Genomic DNA, 18,788 nt, shown 5'->3' with positions numbered 1-18,788 from the left:
ATGATATATGATACCCACTACTAACAATATTGATAGTACAATGATAATCACCTTTTAGTAGCAGTGATTGTGTATGACTCGTTTTGACGGGATGCTACGACTCTTACGGATGGTTTGCTTCCTGTAATGAAAGTACAGACATTAATATATCGTAGCCTATAACTGAATGATTTGAATTTTGTGTCAGACTTGGACAACTAGAAAGCGAACAGCATTCTAGTTTATAAAACTTTACGTTAGTACCAAGGCTGTGGAGTCGGAGTCGGAGTCGGTGGAGTCGGAGTCGGTGTTTGGCTAATTTTCGCTTCATGGAGTCGGAGTCGGAGTCGGGAAGACTCTAGTGGCTGGAGTCGGAGTCGTGGAAACAATACTGACTGGAGTCGGTGTCGGAGTTTGTGAAAATGACCCTGACTTCGACTCCGACTCCAACTTCTTTATCATGAAAACAATTGCTTTCAAAGGCATCTTTAAATTTCTAATAACTATATTAGGATTTTTGTACCATCAATCACTGATATTAGTAACGATACAGATCAATGGCGGCCAGACCATGCCCGCAGGCCAAATGTGATCCGCGAGAAGGTTTTGTGTGGCATGTGTGGCAATTCTCGAAATTAGATCAGGTAAAATTGCAAGGCCTACCAACATTTGATTAGCCTGACCGCAAAATTTGATGATGACTAAAACATCATTTTCGACGCATTGGCGTAACCATAGGGCCCAGCCACATTCGTCGCAAATCTTCGCATATAACCATAAAGTATAATATTCCGTAGCAGATTTATTTTACTTGAAATTTTTCTTAGCACTTCGCATGATTTTTTTTTCACATTTCTTGCATTTAGTATTGGAACCCCTCTTGGAAATTATAAATACGCGTAATTTTCAGAATTGAGTCCAACTATTCACGCAATTGGGAGATAACGTGTCGTCCAACATGCAACTTCGCTTGTGCGCTCACAGCGAGATCGTCGGCAATGAAACATTTTCACAGAACGACAGAAACATGTTCACCGAAACCGTCGATATTGCTATGTCTAAAACGCCAAATAATTCTGTCATTGCCAAACGAGCCCATTGTTATACAGAGACGACCCCCGATATATGCAAGTAATATATTTATTGATCGAATTCATTCATTACCTTTGAAAAATTTCGTGCTTCGCGCGACCAGGGCATGACTGCGCACTGTACAGTTGCACACGGACTTTTCATGACATATTTGTTATCAATTTTAAAGCGTAGTCATATAAGTCTTGTTTTAAATGTTACCTAATATTGGATGACTGTAAAAAGGTTATCAACACTCAAGTTGCCCGCGCAATGGTTCGTAAATCTCATGTGGCGTTTTGGCCGAAAAGGTTGGCCACGCCTGACATAGATAGAATTGGACATTATTTGCAAATTACAATTCAGTTGCATAGAGGAAGAAAGAAGCAATCTGCATCTTTGCGATGCAGTCACAAATTAATGCAATTTTTGGAATTATACCATAATATTGTGACAGAGCAATCAATCAGGTTTATTAATATTTTCATCGTTTCAAAACATCACAAGACTGCGATACAATGAAAAGATAGAAAGGGGTCGAAACAACTTACAGTAGCCTTTAAGATCAGACACCCACCTTAGCCTAGGCGAAGTAGATAAGAGGCATGTATACACTGAATGAAAAGTAATGCAGAGAATATAATACGCAAGCGAAAAAATGACGTGGCATGTGGCGGAGCGCGAGGTCGATGTTAGGTCGTGCGGTAATCCTGAAGACTGGCTAGTAGCAAATATATCGTCTGGTTGTATTGATGTAAATATTACCAAACGCTCCTTCCCGCTTGACAAAATTATAAATATTTCTAGTGTAGCTTAACTGCATGGGTCGAACAGATGATTGAGAAAGACTGCAAGTCCTAGTCCTTGAATACTTGACTTAAGTGCATGTAGAATGGTATTTGACTCCTTCCTAAATTTCGTTTATGACCAATGTCTATTAGTAGTGAGAGTGTGTGTGCTTGTAATCAGTACAGTGTGTAATGAGAAAATTAGTAAGATGCATCTCTGTATGAGTTGCTGACCCTTACCCAAGAGCAACACTTCGATTGTTTTATCTACATTTTCATTATACAGTATGGGATATACGTCGTTTTTGAATGATTCATACATATTAGGTTATTAGAGCGTCCATGTTATAAAAACTGATTAAATATGAAAAAGGAAGGATATTTAGAAAGGCAATCTTCCATGCATGGTGAATAATTCGAGCTGTGCCACAATGAAACAAATTTGCATGCCATCGTTAATCATATGTTTGCATATGTTTAATGATTATATGATAGTCATTTAACCGTCGCCGTGGTATATAATTTTCGAAGTGAATTTTTAATACTATTGGAGTCAAGGTCGGGGTCGGAGTCGGTAGGTTTAAAGACTCTGGAGCCGGAGTCGGAGTCGGTCCATTGAAAATGTGTGGAATCGGAGTTGGAGTCGGTGGTAGAATTTACCGACTCCACAGCCCTGCATTCCACTTGTGCGTGAGCGATACAACGCCATTTTTGCCAGTATTGTATATTTAACTTGAGATTCGTTATTTGATTCAAGATAAATTACCAATCACATAGCGAGCAAAATGGTATGACTTTGAATCATCACTCATACCTCGAAAATTCATTTTAAATTGATTTGTCTTTACTCGAGTTAAAATGCGAAATGATTCGAGATTACTCGTGACTCGAAGGTAGTGATTTGATCCCAACACTGCAGTATACATCACATGTAGTAGCCTACTCGATATATTGTTATGCCGCGTGCTTGTGGTTAATTTGTAAAATAACATGCACTACGTGAGCTTGGTAATGTATTCGCTGTACAATAGGGTTGTTCAAAATTTTGAAAATGCTTCGTTTTAGTGTCTCATTCTAAAGATTATTGATAAAAAAAACAATGAACCTGCAAGAAGCTCACAGGAAAACCGTTAAGATTTTGGGCAAAGCGTTTGAAAGTAGCTTCCCAGGAATGGGCGTAGCACCGACCGTAGAACGGCGAGAAGACTAGTAATCACTAGGGCAAGTATTTGCAACTTTTTTTACAGCTTCTGGCAGCTTCCAAAATACTAGTAATATATTAAGAATGCTGTTTTAAGCTGTTTGAAGGAATCTTATAGTGCAACTTTTTCAACTTTAGTCCGTTTTTTATGCAACTCTTTGAAACATTTTGCAACTTTTTCGATTTTTCATGAAAGTATTTTCGGTTTTGGTGAAATACACGGCCACATTCGACTGAAACACCCTAAATCAGCACCGAAGTACGGGTATTTCGGGAGCTGAGCCGGTAAATTGACCTTTTTTTTAGTCAACCGATCAAAATGTAGTCTTTTAGTGCAACATTTGCAACTTTTGTCAAAAATAAATAAATAAATGCAACTTTCCGCGGATTTAACTGCAACAAAAACTTGCCCTATTAATCACATAACCACGGCTAATCGGCTATGCTTCAATGATCACGACAGCAGCAGCTTGCTGAATATGTGTTCAAGGAGTCTGCTACCGGCGTGGATTCTAAAAGCGCATTGTTGGAGGGTTGGCAGATGATGATTTCAGATTAATTCAGGACATGTTGAGGTATGAAATACATGATTAGCAAACAACAGCTGGTTAACAAAAATTTCTACAGCACGACCGCTTTACTGTGAAGGAAACGGCTGTTGCCTATCAGTGATGAGCGGAGTCTGCTTTTCGAGACTCCGAGTCCCTCCGACAACTTTGGTCTCTGAGGCAAAGTCCCTCCGACTCCGGGGATCTCAATCCCAGACTCCGAGATAACCCGAAGAATCTTGTCCAGTCCCCGAAATATATTCAGACTATTGTCGAAAAATCCCAATCGATGTTTTCGATAGCATGTCTGATATTCATACCAGTTTTTTTAGTATTCGTGAATTGCCGAACAGTCGCAACATTAATTCTGAGAGTCAAGTTCTCTCCAACAAAATGGACAGTCAAGCTAATAGAACTGCGACCCTTTAGATCAGTCCACATATCTGTGGTGATGCCAGCCAGCCCATAACACTTGATAGCAACTCTATCTAAATGACTAGTGACTTCCAATTTTGAAGCTGATACATGATATCTGGAATTTGGAGTCTGAGACAGACCAGCAGCAGAAACTTGATTGCGGTGCTGATTTTTCATATCACATCAAAGTCATTTCTCAATCAAACATTACATGACGAAAATTCAGAAGAGTTCTGGATGACTGACTACGTCAATCAATATTGAAGGAAGCGTAGTTGAGTTGATGCGAGCAGAGCAAAGCAGACGGTTGTAGTTATTTAGTGTGGCTGTTCAGAAATTCGGAATATTCTGTTTTTACAGGGTAAGATCAGCTTACCTTAGTGATTTATGTATTGTTGAAATCTTTAAAGTGGGCTTAGATGCTGGTATGCCTCTGTGAGCGGATCTTACTAGCGAAAATTCGTCGCAATGTCATTAAATCATGTAACACATTGCATAAGTTATTATTGTTTCCATCCAGATACTTGCTTGTTGTATGTATATTTCTCACAGATATAAAGGTAATATTGATGTAACACTTATTATCGATATCTCTCACTGCAAATTGCAAGTACGATGAAAGTTGCGAAAAGTTATCACAAAAGTGGTATCGGATATTATCTTGTTTCAACTGATACCAACGTTGGGAATACATTTTCACAAAATGGACCTATTACTATATTGAATGTCATCAGGATAATGGGATATATTCCGTTATGATCATCAACTTGCTGGAAGAATCATGGTAGCCAAAGGCTGTACCATAGGGAAGCCCCGCTGTATGTTGCTGATTGTAAATGTTTCGCACCATTACTGGGGTAGCATGAAAATTAGTCACGAAACAAATACGCAAGGAGGAATATGATGTGACTATAGAAGACTGCAATGACAGCAACGTGGAAGATTCTGGAGATCTTATCTCATAATATGGTGACATTCAGCAGTGGATTCAAAGACTGCATCTCATTGCAGGGAGAAAATGATGCGCTGCGAACGATATTGGGTGTCTTCAAGTTTGTGAACTACAGACACTGCTCAGCGGAAATGCCTTGCTAGATCACTAGGTTACTCTCCAGTCCCCAATTGCAGTGCAGATGGCTGATTTTTATGCACTTGTCAATCATTTTTGCATGTTACCGGTCATATTACAACTTTACTAGGTGTCAACTGTCTGTGTTTTGGTTTGTAATCAATAGTGTCTTCTGGTCAAAGATATCGGGGGCAAAACTAACAATACTCCGGAAAACTCCGGAAAAATATCTGTTGTAAACTCCGACTCCACTCCGGGTATCACAAAATTGGCAAAACTCCGCTCCGACTCCACTCCGACTCCGCTCCGGTGCTCATCACTGTTGCCTATATGCCTTCTTTTCATCGAGGGGAAGCAAAGGCTCGTATGTAAGAGGCGAACGAATCCTTCGTTTTAGAAGGGATCCATCATCAGTGTATGCAAATATAAAGCTTTACTATGACACCATACTTTGCGTGATCTTATTGGACCCAAGTTGTAGTATGTAGTGGAAGTTTTGAATGATCTAGGGATCGGCTGAATCGACTGATTATGTTTGGCACTTAAACTTACAGCAGATTGAATTTACATGTAAGTGTTGTCAAAATCCTGATTGATGCTGCAGAAAAGTGGTGTAAGGTAAGCACAGACTATGCGGGATGTGATATCCAAACTATGCTGGATACTACGCAGCATAATCTGTCCTTCCCTTATTACCTCTTTTCTGCGGGATCAATAAGGACTTTGATGTATCACCTCCAGCATAGCATGTGCTTGCATTTACAGCACTTTTCTGCGTCATTAATAAGGACTTTGACCACACTGACAAGTTATTTAATTCGCTGAAAGCATCTGATAAGTGCCAAAAATAATCGGCTGATTCAGTCGATCCCTAGAGCATTCAAAACGTCACCTATGTACTATGGCTTGAGCCCGAAAGGATCACACAAAGTAGAGTGTCACCCGTAAGCCTTATATTTGTATTCAATGATGATGGATCCCTTCTGTAACGATGAATTCGTTCGCCACTTGCATAAGCGCCTTTGCTTTCCTTCGATGAAAACAAGTCATGTAGGCTACAGCCGTTTCCTTCACAATAAAGAAGTCATGCTGTACAAGTTTTGTAAAGCAGCTGTTGTTTGTTCCTCTTGTATTTCGGACCTCAACATGTCCTGAATTAATCTTAAATCATCATCTGCCAACCTATACTAATATTGATCTTTCAGAATCCCCGCCGGTAGCAGACTCCTTGAACACCTAATCAGCAAGCTGCTGCTGTCGTGATCATTGAAGCATCGCCGATTAGCCAAGCAGAGCCGTGGTTATGTGATTACTAGTCTTCTCGCCGTTCTATGGTCGGTGGTAGGGTTAGTTCGGATATCAATAATTTTCACTATCCGGATAACGGATATAACCGTATATTTGGAATTTAGCTAATCGGTTAACCGGATAGTGAATCATAAGTGGGATAATCGATTTCACGAGGTCTGCATGAAAAAGGGATCGCAAAATCATTACACAGTGTAATTGCAGCTCCATCCTTATAAAGCACACCGCATCAATAGTGGCATCCTGTAGCCGGGACCGGAGTTTTGTAACAAAGAGTCCACACGTATTAAATGCTCTTTCTGCTTCCACAAAATGGGCTGAATTATAGTAGGCTAAAAAAGGCTGTAAATAGTAAGCAGCGCTTCTTTTTTGCCCATTCTTCTGTTTAGGTGTCCAGTACTGGAAGGACGAGTAGCTGATACCGGAATTGAGGCCGACATGATAGCTCGCTCCAATTCCTCCATGAGAAATTCACATGATCAGGCCCGTAGCCAGCCGAAAAATAAGGGGGGTGTTTTAAATAAAACGAGGTGGTTTCGATTTTTTTCCAATTTAATATCAGCGGAAATCAATTACGCTTGCACGCACGAACATGGTTCCGGAATGCGAACATTCGATGTCATTCAGTTTCGCAAGGTATCTCATTAATCACAATCGCTGATCATAATAATCTCAGCGGCATATTGTCTTCAAGCCACCAAGAGATAGGAGCCAACGCATGCCAGGCGCGAGACTATGGTTACGCCAGCGATGATATCGTTCGTACCATGCCTATTGCAGATGCGATTGCGCAGGCCAGCGATAATATCGTGAGCACCAAGCCAATGCAGATGCGATTATCTAGGCCATTGATGGTGTAATGTCCACAGAGGCTATTGCAGATGTGATTCTGCCAGCGGAACTATAGGCTTGTTGAAGACTCGAAAATCCAGGCCAGCAACGATAGCCGAGTTCGCGGCAACCAATGACCTAATTTGGCGATCTTCTCTGCGGGAGATTGCGTCGCGTTACACAGTGCATTGACGTATCCCGCTAATTGGCGACACGCTTCTCGCTAATTGGCCGCGCGAAACACTGATAATACGACTTATTGAAGCTTCCTAAAAGTTTAAAACACATTATTAACGATACTATTTTATCCGGTTAACCGGCAGATTTATATCCGGATATCGGATACTAAAAACACCTGCGGTTAACCGGTTAACCGTTATCCGGATAATCCAACCCTAGTTAATATTCTCACGGATGTGTGGATGGGGGGGGGGGGGGGGGGGTAGTGTGTTGTACGATATCAATTTGTTTAAACTTCTCGAGGCTACTTATTCCATCCTCAATTTTGAATGATAATAACAGACTGTAGCAGGTAGCTATACAGCTAGTTTCGTATTTTATTAGCAGTTCTACATGTGCGTGAGTGAGACAATGCCTTTTTGCACGTATTTAACTTCATATTCGTTATTTGATTCAGGAAAAATGGCTAATTAATCTGACCATCACGCGGCGGGCAAAATGCAATGACTTTGATTCATCACTGATACTTCGAAAATTCAATTTGACTCTAATTGGGACTTGACACGTCACTTGACTTGACTCAAATGGCCTCTAAAAACGAGTGAGATGAATTGTCTCCGCATCTGGGGCATGTTAGGACTTTGCTGCCACTCGGACATCCTATCTGGGATATGTTCGCCCCAACACTCGGAAATCATATCTGGGGTAGTGAAATATTACACTATCATCAAGGAGGCGAGTCGAAAAAAGTTTTATAACCACTGATCTAGAGGATTATTTCCGTATAATAGTTTCAGAATAAAAATCTTAATTTGCAATACAAATTCGCCGGATAATACGAGCATTTTTCATTTATGATCAGCATTACTACGCCGCCAAGATGCGTCCCGCTCGGCACGGACACGCCTGCACTACATAAATAACGCTATAATTTTGATGGCAAAGCTGAGGCCTCGGATTATACTACCCATCAACATCTGCTACGGTGGCGAGATAGGATAGTGGTACAATCCACAGTTGCAACACTGATGAGTTGCGGGTTCCAGTCCGACCGAGGTCGACTCCGTAATTCTTACCGAAGTGTTGGAGGTTTACCTAGGCTTCTCCTCATGCCATGATCCGTGTATCATCTAATACAGGCCTGGGCAAAGTGCGGCCCGCCGAGCGATTCTGTGAGGCCCGCGGAAGGTTGCTTGAAATTCAAAATATCAAATCTACTTTTTAATGTTGCTGCGTGGAATTAAGCCGTAGGATGTATGAACTGAACCGGAAAGTCGTTTACTATCAAGCCTGTTCACTAACGTACCGCGATTACGCAGCCTATACGTACCTCACAGGCCTAATCCAGACTTGGAGTAAAGTCAATGTAGCAAATTATGCCGTTAGAATTAAAGTCACAAGAAGTCACCAGACCTTCTTTGTTGCCATTGTCACATTACGCATTACACGATCTGTGTTTCAAATTGTTACGTGATGTGTTTCCAAATCCATAATTCGTGAAACAAGTGAATCAGTGCCCTTGATTTTTATGAATATATCGCCACCCATAAAGGATGTCAAAAAAAGAAAGCCGAAAGTTGAATTTCAAAGGTGGTTAATAACTGCAACCTTGGCTAAACAACGAGGCCATTTCGGCAAGCTGCACACTTCTCGGAAACCAGATACCAAGAAAATAAGCTATGTTCAGGACTGTAACTCCCGCACCCCGCACCCCAATTGGGTGGCGAGCTCGACGGGTGCCCCGGTGCCCCGACCGAAAACCATGAAGTTCCATTGTCCATAGGCAATATTTGCCAGAGAAGAGATACCAATCGAGAATTGGGTGCGTCTTCTTAGTTTGATACGCTTTGGCGATTTCAATATCTTTTGGCATAGCAGACGGGAGGTCACTAAATAACAACATGTAACGAAGTAATTATACCAACGGTCCCACCCGAATATTTCCAAGACAGTACCTCACTCAGCTCTAGCGGTAAAACTGAATAGGCCACTACGTGGGCTGAGAGAGGTTAAAAAATATAGCAATATATTTGCAATTACCTATATTATTGACCGATTGAATCATGAATCAATAAAAAATTCCGCGCTCCGCGCGATTAGGGCATAAACGTTGCCAATTAGTGTATACAAAACATCTCGTGCATCGTGCATCTCGATTGCGGCTGGTCTGGGGGCGAAGCCACCAGGATCTTGGTTTAGAACTCTATGGGGGGGGGGCAAGACCAAGTTTTGGGGGGATGACGACGGGCTGTTTCGGCCATGCCAAATACATTTTAATTTATTGATGGAAAAACGCAGATAGGGGTTTAAAGAGAGTTCAAAATGTATCATGTTTAACATTGTTTCAAAATATGACGGAAAAAATATTTTCTCTAGTAATTAACCGTCACTTTGTCATTCCCCAATATCAACACATCCACTGAGCACCAATACGTGCATTTCACTGCTTCCAATTTAAAAATAAAATCAATATTATAAAATTTCTTACTCGGCCCGCTAACATATTTCTGCTTCTCATTTGGCCCGCGGGGAAAAATAATTGCCCACCCCTGATCTAATCCGTACAAGCGATATCCTAAAAAAGCCTAGTAGTGAGCAGCTACGGAATAAAATGAAGAAAATTGGCATATTGTAAATGACCATAGTAGTCGACAATTACCATGAATACCACAAACAGCAAAAACAACATCTGCTTCGGTTTTATGATAACTGACCTAAATAGTGACCTCAACCACTGCAATCATCAGCAAAATATGTAGCGATGATAAATCACCACCACAGACCAAAAAAATCGATACTTGCCTTTTGGACGATCCCGTGTTAGAGAGTATTGTATGCTTCTGGTTTTTCGCAAAAAAAATGTCACGCAATTGTGAAGAGGGTACGATTGTCTGGCAAACACCCCGTTTATGCCCTCATTGATAGAGAGGACCTGCTGCGTCCAATCGATGCATCAGCATTCAGGTATCATTGTCGAAATAACACAGCATAGCATATGGCATTTTTTTTAATGAATTTGCTCAATAAAACGCATTGTTCCGGATGGTCTTGATCTTAAGATGCCAAATTCTCAGAACTTTATGCTAATAAACACATTAACTTCATGCACCGCGATTTCCAGCAGTGTAGAGTGCAATCAGTATATACATATTGTGAAAGGATTGTAACCATTTTAGGTGAACAAAACCAGTGGCGTTAAAGTGGATGCCCAGCGAAAATAGGGTATAGTTTAGCGGTGATTTGGGATATAGCAGATGGTCAAACTTACGACGATTTTTGAAATTTGTAAATTTTTAGTACGTGTTTTACACTCTAAAATGCAAGAAGCGAAATATGATCAATCGTCACAGAAATTCATGTTGTAATAAATGAAAGCGCAGAAAAAAGATAAAGTAATGCAGACGATAGTCCCGGAAGAAATTGTAACTCAAAAGTAGGCCTATATCAGTTTAACTCGGCCGGAAGCTTAGGTTCAGGTGGGAAAAGTCCATTGTGCCGAATCAAGATGCGTGCAATAACTGTAGATTTCATCCATGCTAATGCACTTCCTCATAACACGCATGCGGTTCGGTATTTTCATAGATCTGTGAACCAAGGTTGGTTTCTTTGAAGTCTGCATTGCACCTTTTTACTTCGTATTCTGCAATCGGAGGAATCGCCATGAAGCATCAAGTTCGATTTGTATTACAAAAACTACAAACGTACCGGCGTATTGTTCATTACCGCTTTTAAAAGTTTCCCTCTTCTTGGCCGTTTCCAAATGGGAATGTATGTCATTTCTTCTTCGCAAAACAAGATATAAAACAACGCAGCATAGGAAGCAAAGTAATACGCCGGCGGAGACATAGCAAGCAATCAGGAGAAATGATGGAGTCTCAGAATACAGAACACGTAACGGATTGGAGACAGTCAATTGAGAGCATGATTGGCCCCCTGGCACGTATGATGATACGCATATACTGTAATTACCGTAATCTGTTTCGCTTGCCTGTGGAAAAATTGAAATCAGATCAGTAATGTAATGTATTCAGGTCCGTTACCGCGTGAATCATTGGTAATACTCACAACTTGGATTTTGAATGTATAGATATGAATCGTGTTCTGTGAGTAGTATTCTTTCCAAAGAAGTATTTGCGATTGCAAGGTTTCGTTTCCTGGGAAGCAAATACGTTATTTTCGCTAGAATGGTATAGCTAAGTAACCAATGCCACTCTATGGACGCACCATTTCCTCTGTCATTCTCGACATTCAACCGAAATCTGCCGTCTAATGGATTCAAAGCGAAGAATACGAAATGAAGAAGGTTAGTAGAATTGAGATGAACCGAAGCGAATTCCGTCGCTAAGAAAGACCTCTCCGGTGGGTCTGGAATAGAGTGTTTGGTTATCTGCAATCTCTTATCCAACCTTGCGGGTGGACTGTATTTATTTTAACAGTCATGTGTGGTAAAACTGCTCGGAGCAGAATATGTATAATGTGTTCACGGACATTTGAATTAGGATACAGTAATAGTGTTTCGTTACAAGACAAAGTGGTAATTACCAGGGATCGTGCAAGTATTGGGTTCGTATACATGTTCTTCATGTAAGGTTACCATTCGTCCTCTTTTTGCAACAAATTTAAAGTGTTATTGGAGGATGCCTAAATGTCCTCGTTTTGGGAATTTCTCCGAAAGGGATTAAAATGTCACGGAAAATGCGACTTCGACGCAGCGAACGCCAGAGTATCGTAAAAATCGGTTAAATTGGGAGTCGAGGCAAAGTGATTACCTTTTTTTATTCAACGCATTACTACCGGTCGAAAAAATTTCAAAGTCACCAGTTTTTTGTTCGGCACTGGACTTTCAGAATTTATGAGAAGTGTCCCTTTTTTAGGATCTCGAAATATGGAAACCCTACTTTATCTGAACTGTGGTAGTTCAGGGGTTCGTCTTGGTACGTTCAACACTGAAAATATTTTGGCGATTTTGTCTAGTGTTCATGACATGTGTGATGAGAATTTCTGTAATTTCAACAGACTTTTATTAATTCTCGAGTATTCAGCTCATAAGATAACGCTCATCTAGTTGTGAATAATAATAATTACATGACTCATTCCCATAACTACTACGTGGTTGACCTGAAAATGGCTAATACTAGGGGTATTCATGAGCACATATATACGTCAACGCAATGACATGTGGAGTTAACCATGTCTCACACAACCGCAAACTATATTTGCATCAAGTGGTGTAAACTTGTTCCATCGAAACGATTCCGACAGCACCATCACAATGATGCAGAGGTCTCAAACACGCGGCCCACCAGAGCATTTTGTGCAGCCCGCGACGACATTTTGGATTTTTATTAATTTGACATTATATATGTGTCACTTATATCTTTTCAGGTTTTAAAGTGAAAATTATCTCTTAAATTGCTCCGAAAGCCTGAAACTATTCATCAAACTTCACTATCACATCAATTGCAAACGCTACCATGCAGTGGAAGATTCACTGTTTCGCCACATTTCCAATTCATGATGACTAAACCTGACCCTTAGATGATTCGTGACTGAAATTTGTGAGTTGGACTTGGACCCGACCTTTTTTAGAATTACTCAGACTCGGGCTAACTCGATGGCAAAATGAAAATGACTCGAGTGAACTCGGAGTGACTCGGAATGCCGTGAATTTGTTAGAACCATGGACGCAACAAAATAATCGCGCATCAGGGGAGTAGTAATAGATCAGAAGGTTGCAGCTTGGTATTTCGCTAACCAAGCAAGTAGTTATGTCAATCATTGGCAATCTGTTAGTTACATCTTTGGTCGCTAAACCATGTTATTAAGGGCGCTTAAAGGTACCGAGTACCGTAGTGGTACGCTACAACGATGTAACAACAATGAGCCGTTCGGCGTTCCGACATTCCACTCACTATGATACATTCATTAATATAGTTATATTATATTTATATTTTTTTCTGCTCCTATATTTGAAGATATCTGGCCATGAGAATAATAGCCTACTTATCAGAAGTATACCCGAATCCTGGATTGGAATTACAATGCCCAAACTAAAAATGTTTTGATTTCAGATCAGTCTCTATTATCAATCTGTTAAATTCAAAATATTCATAGTAGCTGCAAAATTATAACCCGATAGCTTTTATGATGGCATCATACTTTAGTCCGCCCATATGGTGTCTATGTCTTATAATTGATATATATCAAGTACAACAACAATTCAATTCAAATATTTATAGATGTGATGATTCTTTTCGTCCCAAGCCTAAATTGATACAAGAGTAAATCACATTTTGACGATGTGTGTTTACTGACAGTCTGCTGGATCGGCTCACTTTTAATAGGACAGTTCATTCTCGCCAAATACCGCCTACTTGGAAAGACATAGAATACCCCTATAAATGTTGCGGCCCGCGGCGTCGTCAAAACTGGAAAACTGGCCCGCGAGCACATTTGAGTTTGAGACCTCTGCAATAATATGCGCGAAAGTGTGCCCCTCGCGAACCCTAACGTCAGATATATAGAAGGAATTTTTCAAAGACTCGTTATATTCAAGATCTATCGTACGTTCATGTTCAAAGCGAACCTTGCAATAAAATCCGTGTGAATCCATACGAACCTGGATCTCTCTGGGGTTAGCACCATCCCTAACAATTACAATTATAGGATGGCATGTGACTCAAGGCCTAATAATTAGTTATAGATCAATGAAACTTCGTACATTATAGGTATTTGATTTATCTCATCAAGGTGCCGCGTGTGCAGGAGGCAGCAAACAATACACTGTCAAACGTATAGCTAAATTACTTCAGTCGAAGCTCTTCGCGTCATAGTTAGGGCTGCATTTAAACAAACGGTGTTTTAAGACACTTTGTTAAAACATGTTTTGAACAGTGTTTTAAACAAAGGCATTTTGATTAAAAAAAAAATTCAAGTTGTAAAATTATGCCATCATTGTATAAATACTTTGAAAAAATGAGCCCACGGACAATACCACCCGATATAGCCGTCGTATACGATGTGGGATGGTTGGAACCCTCAAAATAGTCGGCTCAACAGCAATAGTACAGATATTTCGTCAAAGGAGCTATATTTACCCTATACTTTCAATTGTCAATGTCAATCCACTATGACGTCACTATTGAATATTGGTGACGTCATGGCTTCAAAAAAACAATAAGAACATGTTTTAAATTAGGGTCTTGTTTTGAAAATGTTTGTTTTAAATTGACTTTTGTTTTAAATGCAACCCTAGTCACAGTCATCAGCTGAGGAAATCAATGCGGTTTCATCGGAATATATCAAAAACATCGCAATAAAACCATTAGTAAACACAGATTTCAGACAAGCATTGTAAAATGAATAGCATAGGTATAAATGGACATCAGATTCTGTCATAAACATTGAACGAACACTGAAACAAAAAATGATTACAAAAACATTCGAAAATGCGGCTACAATATATTGAATATACGCACAGTAAACGATAATATCCTCGAGTGGGGATGATGCCTTTTCGTCCGTTGCCAAAGAAAAATTGGATAGCACATCACAAGACACAAATTTTCCATTGTCCGATGACCTCAATTTGTAGTTGGGAGGTAAAGTCTGTAGAGAAAATGCATTTCGTTCGGAAATAATGTCGTAAAGAGCTTCTTGGAGCTACATAACTCCAATATACAATTGAATAGTATATTAATATTGAAATGAACCCGAATCTTTTCGGCTTACACTCGTCAGGGGTAATCGTCAGCAACTATTAGAGAATTGGAAAGAACGGTGGATATCAACAATCGTATCTCGAAATATGACGTCACCAGCATGAAATGAAATCTCAAATAAGAGAGCGTTCAATGTACAATTGTAAAGATGGTATACACGAACTCCTTTTGCTGACAAAGCTTGGGCTGATGAATTTTGATAAAGGCGTGCCTTGGAGTCGACCTTTATCAAAATACATCAGCCCAAGTTTTTTCAACAAAAGAAGTTCATGTACCATCTTGAAATAGTACATTGAACGCTCTTTCATTTGAGATCTCATTTCATGCTGATGACGCCATACTTCGAGATACGATTGTTAAGATACAACTTTTTTTCCAATTCTCTAATATAGTTGCTGACGAGTGTCAGCCGAAAATAGACGGGTTCATTTCAATATGAATTTACTACTCAAATAATATTTTAGGGAAATTGTCTAGATTCTAGACCAGATTCTATGCCACGGTTTCATCCGACCCGCGACGCGATTCTGAAAAATGGCTGCATTATTCATCACATTTCTAACAAATGTTGAGAGTTTTACTACGAAAAACTTTTATTAAACGATCACTCAAGACTGAAAATGTCGAGTATGTTCAGTGTTCATAGGTCACATTATAACCATCCGACAGCGGTGTTGTGGTATCGTTCTAGTCGCCGCAGTAGGAATAAGTCGCTGCCACTGATACCAAATTCCAAGAAGGCAAAAAATGCACCATGAGATCACAGTTTTACCGAAAACAGATTTAGAAATAGGTATTTGCAGACGTGCCAACGTCAGTTAAAAACCGGTTTATACAGGTTACATGAAGAATATAATTATGCCACAAAAATTTAATTTAAATATCTGTGGTCGCACACTTTTTTCACTCATGCCACACAATACCAAACTTCGTTACAATGCAATATTCGGGGCAGACTTGGGGGGGTTCCAGGACCACGAGCAGAATAAACTTTATATTTTCGTCATCAGTATCGCTGTAGCTTTTGATTTGCACCGTTTTTATCAATTTTCGCAATCGACAAGCCAGTCAAAAATTACCGTCAAATTGCCTTTTGCCAAAGAGAAAGTTTGATGTAGACCAGTCACAGTGAGCCGTGAGATTTGCTTGTGTCCACACCATTGTAGGACTCTATGCTATCACGATAGATATTTCATTCAGTGTATAGGCCAACTTGCTTTTATTTACACGTTTTCGGCCAAGGTGAGTGATCAATTGAAAGACTACTATAAGTCGTTTTGAACCATTCCTTTTTTCAATCGCAAGCTTGTGGTGTATTAATCTGATATAAATATTGACAAACCCTTTGATGATCACGGATAGTGAGTGAAAAAGAACTAACAATAAATTTCCGAAATACTCGAAATGCTATTCGAGGATAGGACAACATAATAATGGTGTGACGACATAATGTAGATACCCCAACCAATACTAAGGTAGGTTCTCCACGTGGCCTGTTATTAAATGCAGGATGCTAATGCAACATGTTTTCCTGTACGCAAAGAAGATTTTAGATCCATACGGTTTTAGACCCCAAGTGGTATCGGATTGTGGATTACGAACTTGTTATCTGGCGAGTATTAGTACAAGTGTCCATGCCCCGCATATTTGTACTTACCACATTGTCAATTTTGTATCTGATTTCATGAGCTGCGGGGAAACCATCGGTAAACGTACAATCAAACGGACGTTGCGATCCCTCAGTTCGATTCAATTGAATAATTGTTAAGTTTCGAGGTGCTGAATAGACAATAGGAAATGAACAACTACTATTTTCGTAATCATTGTTCCTTTATTCGGTTATGGTGGTAAACAAAGGCTTCAGATCCGAGGGAATATTTTGTATTCCTCATATAAACGCGTTTATTCTGAATATTTTCTAAGCCATCGAAGTTATTGTTAAATCATGCAATAATGATATTGTTTGTACGACCGTGCTTTTAAAGACTACGCATTACCTGACCAACATTGAAGATTAACGCAACCTGACCAGACAGCATTATATGCGCATCGTGCTACTCCGTCGGCGCGAGTGCCATTCGAATGGAACAGTAATTGACCTTCTTCCGTACAATTACATGTTCCAAGATCCTGGAAGCGTACACTTTTTGAATTTCCGTTTCTGTATAATCTACAAAGATATCAGAGAAACGTCACGATATAAGCATCAATCGATGATATATGATACCCACTACTAACAAAATCGAATGTACAATGATAACACTGGTCAACAAAATGAAAAATTATTTTTTAGGCAGACCATCTGAGAGCCTTTTCCGGGCTTTTGAGGTTGCTGATTACGAATAGCACATTAGTTTTGTCAGATTGGCTCTTTGGCAGAAGATATTTATAACCCTGAAAAAGCCCAAAATTACTGTATTTACCCTTAAATATTTCACTTGCTAGAAAAAAAATCGTAGTTTTTTCTAATTTTATACTGCACATAAATAGATAATTGACTATTAAGAACCCTCATGTCGTTCTCAGTCATTCTATCAATATTAATATGACATGATGCAGGATATTTGTTTGTCACATTAAAAGTTTGTGAAGCCTAAAATTGTACTTTTGCACAATGGAAATACATATTCTTCTGTATCAATTGGTCATTCTACCAAGATTAAAGAGGAGTATAAAACTATAAAATTTGTCCTTGAAAAGTTTAACCGTAATACTCAAATGTGTCTCATTTCTCTTGACTGGTAAATGGATAATTTTTCCGCTGAGTCAAGAAAGTGGGTATGCCTAGTAACCCTAACAAACGAGAAGCTAAAATATGGTATCTGGTTTATTCGAATTGGAATGAAAGATTGTAATCTCACATTTGGAATGAGTTTACTAGGCCTACATGTAATTTCTCCTAAGATGTAGTAAATAAAACCTTTTAGATCAGTGGTTCTCCACCGGGGATCCGCGAAGCATTTTCAGGGGGTCCGCGAGACCTCTAAATTTGCAAAATGGTGGAAACATTCTTTTTTTAATATGGGAAATCACGAAACTGTTTCACTTTATTATAACTACACCTTCATGACTCAAATAATCAGAATGGCCGTCGGAGATCAAATAACCTACAGTGCAAACTCAATTTGATTGCAAATAGCCTACTGATACAAACATTTTGCTGTTCAGAAATGTTTTCCGGGGTTTGTGGAAAAAATAAAAAAGTAGTAAGGTCCATCAGGGTGACTTTGTAGTATTTGCAACCAACCACATTCTTCTCTGACATTGGTTGTCAAACTTGGATAAAGGAAAGCATCTGAAAGGGGCGCAAAGCCGCAGTCATCTGAAAATTTTTTAGCGCTTAGCGCGATTTACATACCAGTTTTAATATTTGAGAAATCACTCTTCGACATCCATAACCTTGCATGCCATCAAATCATCCCTTGCCATTGTTAGCATTCTGGTTGCTTTATCCCTAGCATAAGGTCGATATTTGCACAAGACAGATGACGGTTACTCGATAATCGAGCTCAATTTGATCTAAGACTTGGGGGTCCGCGGGGGTCTGTGACAGTCCCAAGGGGTCCGCGGGGACAAAAAGGTTGAGAACCACTGTTTTAGATGATCTCAAAGCACCCAACTACAAACATTTGGTCCGAGAATTTGTAGCTGCATTTCGAAATCTTGAGCACAAAC

At 39.7% G+C, this 18,788-nt stretch overlaps 2 protein-coding genes across 2 annotated transcripts in view; both read right to left on the bottom strand.

Moving 5' to 3' along the window:
* Nucleotides 1–1,008, bottom strand: part of LOC145446669 (uncharacterized) — a 59,289-nt gene extending 58,281 nt beyond the window's left edge. The window contains exons 1-2 of the mRNA XM_080325020.1: nt 962–1,008; nt 52–162 (exon numbers count right to left, since the gene is read on the bottom strand). Coding sequence (XP_080181146.1) covers nt 52–162; nt 962–1,008 — 158 coding nt within the window. The remainder of the gene's footprint in view (nt 1–51; nt 163–961) is intronic.
* A 9,366-nt stretch (nt 1,009–10,374) lies between these two features.
* The window catches only part of LOC145446052 (uncharacterized), a 31,465-nt gene continuing 23,051 nt past the window's right edge, over nt 10,375–18,788 (bottom strand). The window contains exons 7-13 of the mRNA XM_080324234.1: nt 17,111–17,274; nt 16,771–16,892; nt 14,871–15,000; nt 11,617–11,757; nt 11,458–11,546; nt 11,098–11,380; nt 10,375–11,032 (exon numbers count right to left, since the gene is read on the bottom strand). Of these exons, the coding sequence (XP_080180360.1) occupies nt 10,929–11,032; nt 11,098–11,380; nt 11,458–11,546; nt 11,617–11,757; nt 14,871–15,000; nt 16,771–16,892; nt 17,111–17,274 (1,033 nt within the window). The 3' untranslated portion in view covers nt 10,375–10,928. The remainder of the gene's footprint in view (nt 11,033–11,097; nt 11,381–11,457; nt 11,547–11,616; nt 11,758–14,870; nt 15,001–16,770; nt 16,893–17,110; nt 17,275–18,788) is intronic.

Source organism: Botryllus schlosseri, chromosome 9, assembly GCF_051294905.1.
Source record: "Botryllus schlosseri isolate E-star chromosome 9, Bs_hap1, whole genome shotgun sequence".
Lineage (NCBI taxonomy): Eukaryota > Metazoa > Chordata > Ascidiacea > Stolidobranchia > Styelidae > Botryllus > Botryllus schlosseri.
Note: the sequence above shows the minus strand (reverse complement) of the source record. Positions and strands in the feature narration are given on the sequence as shown.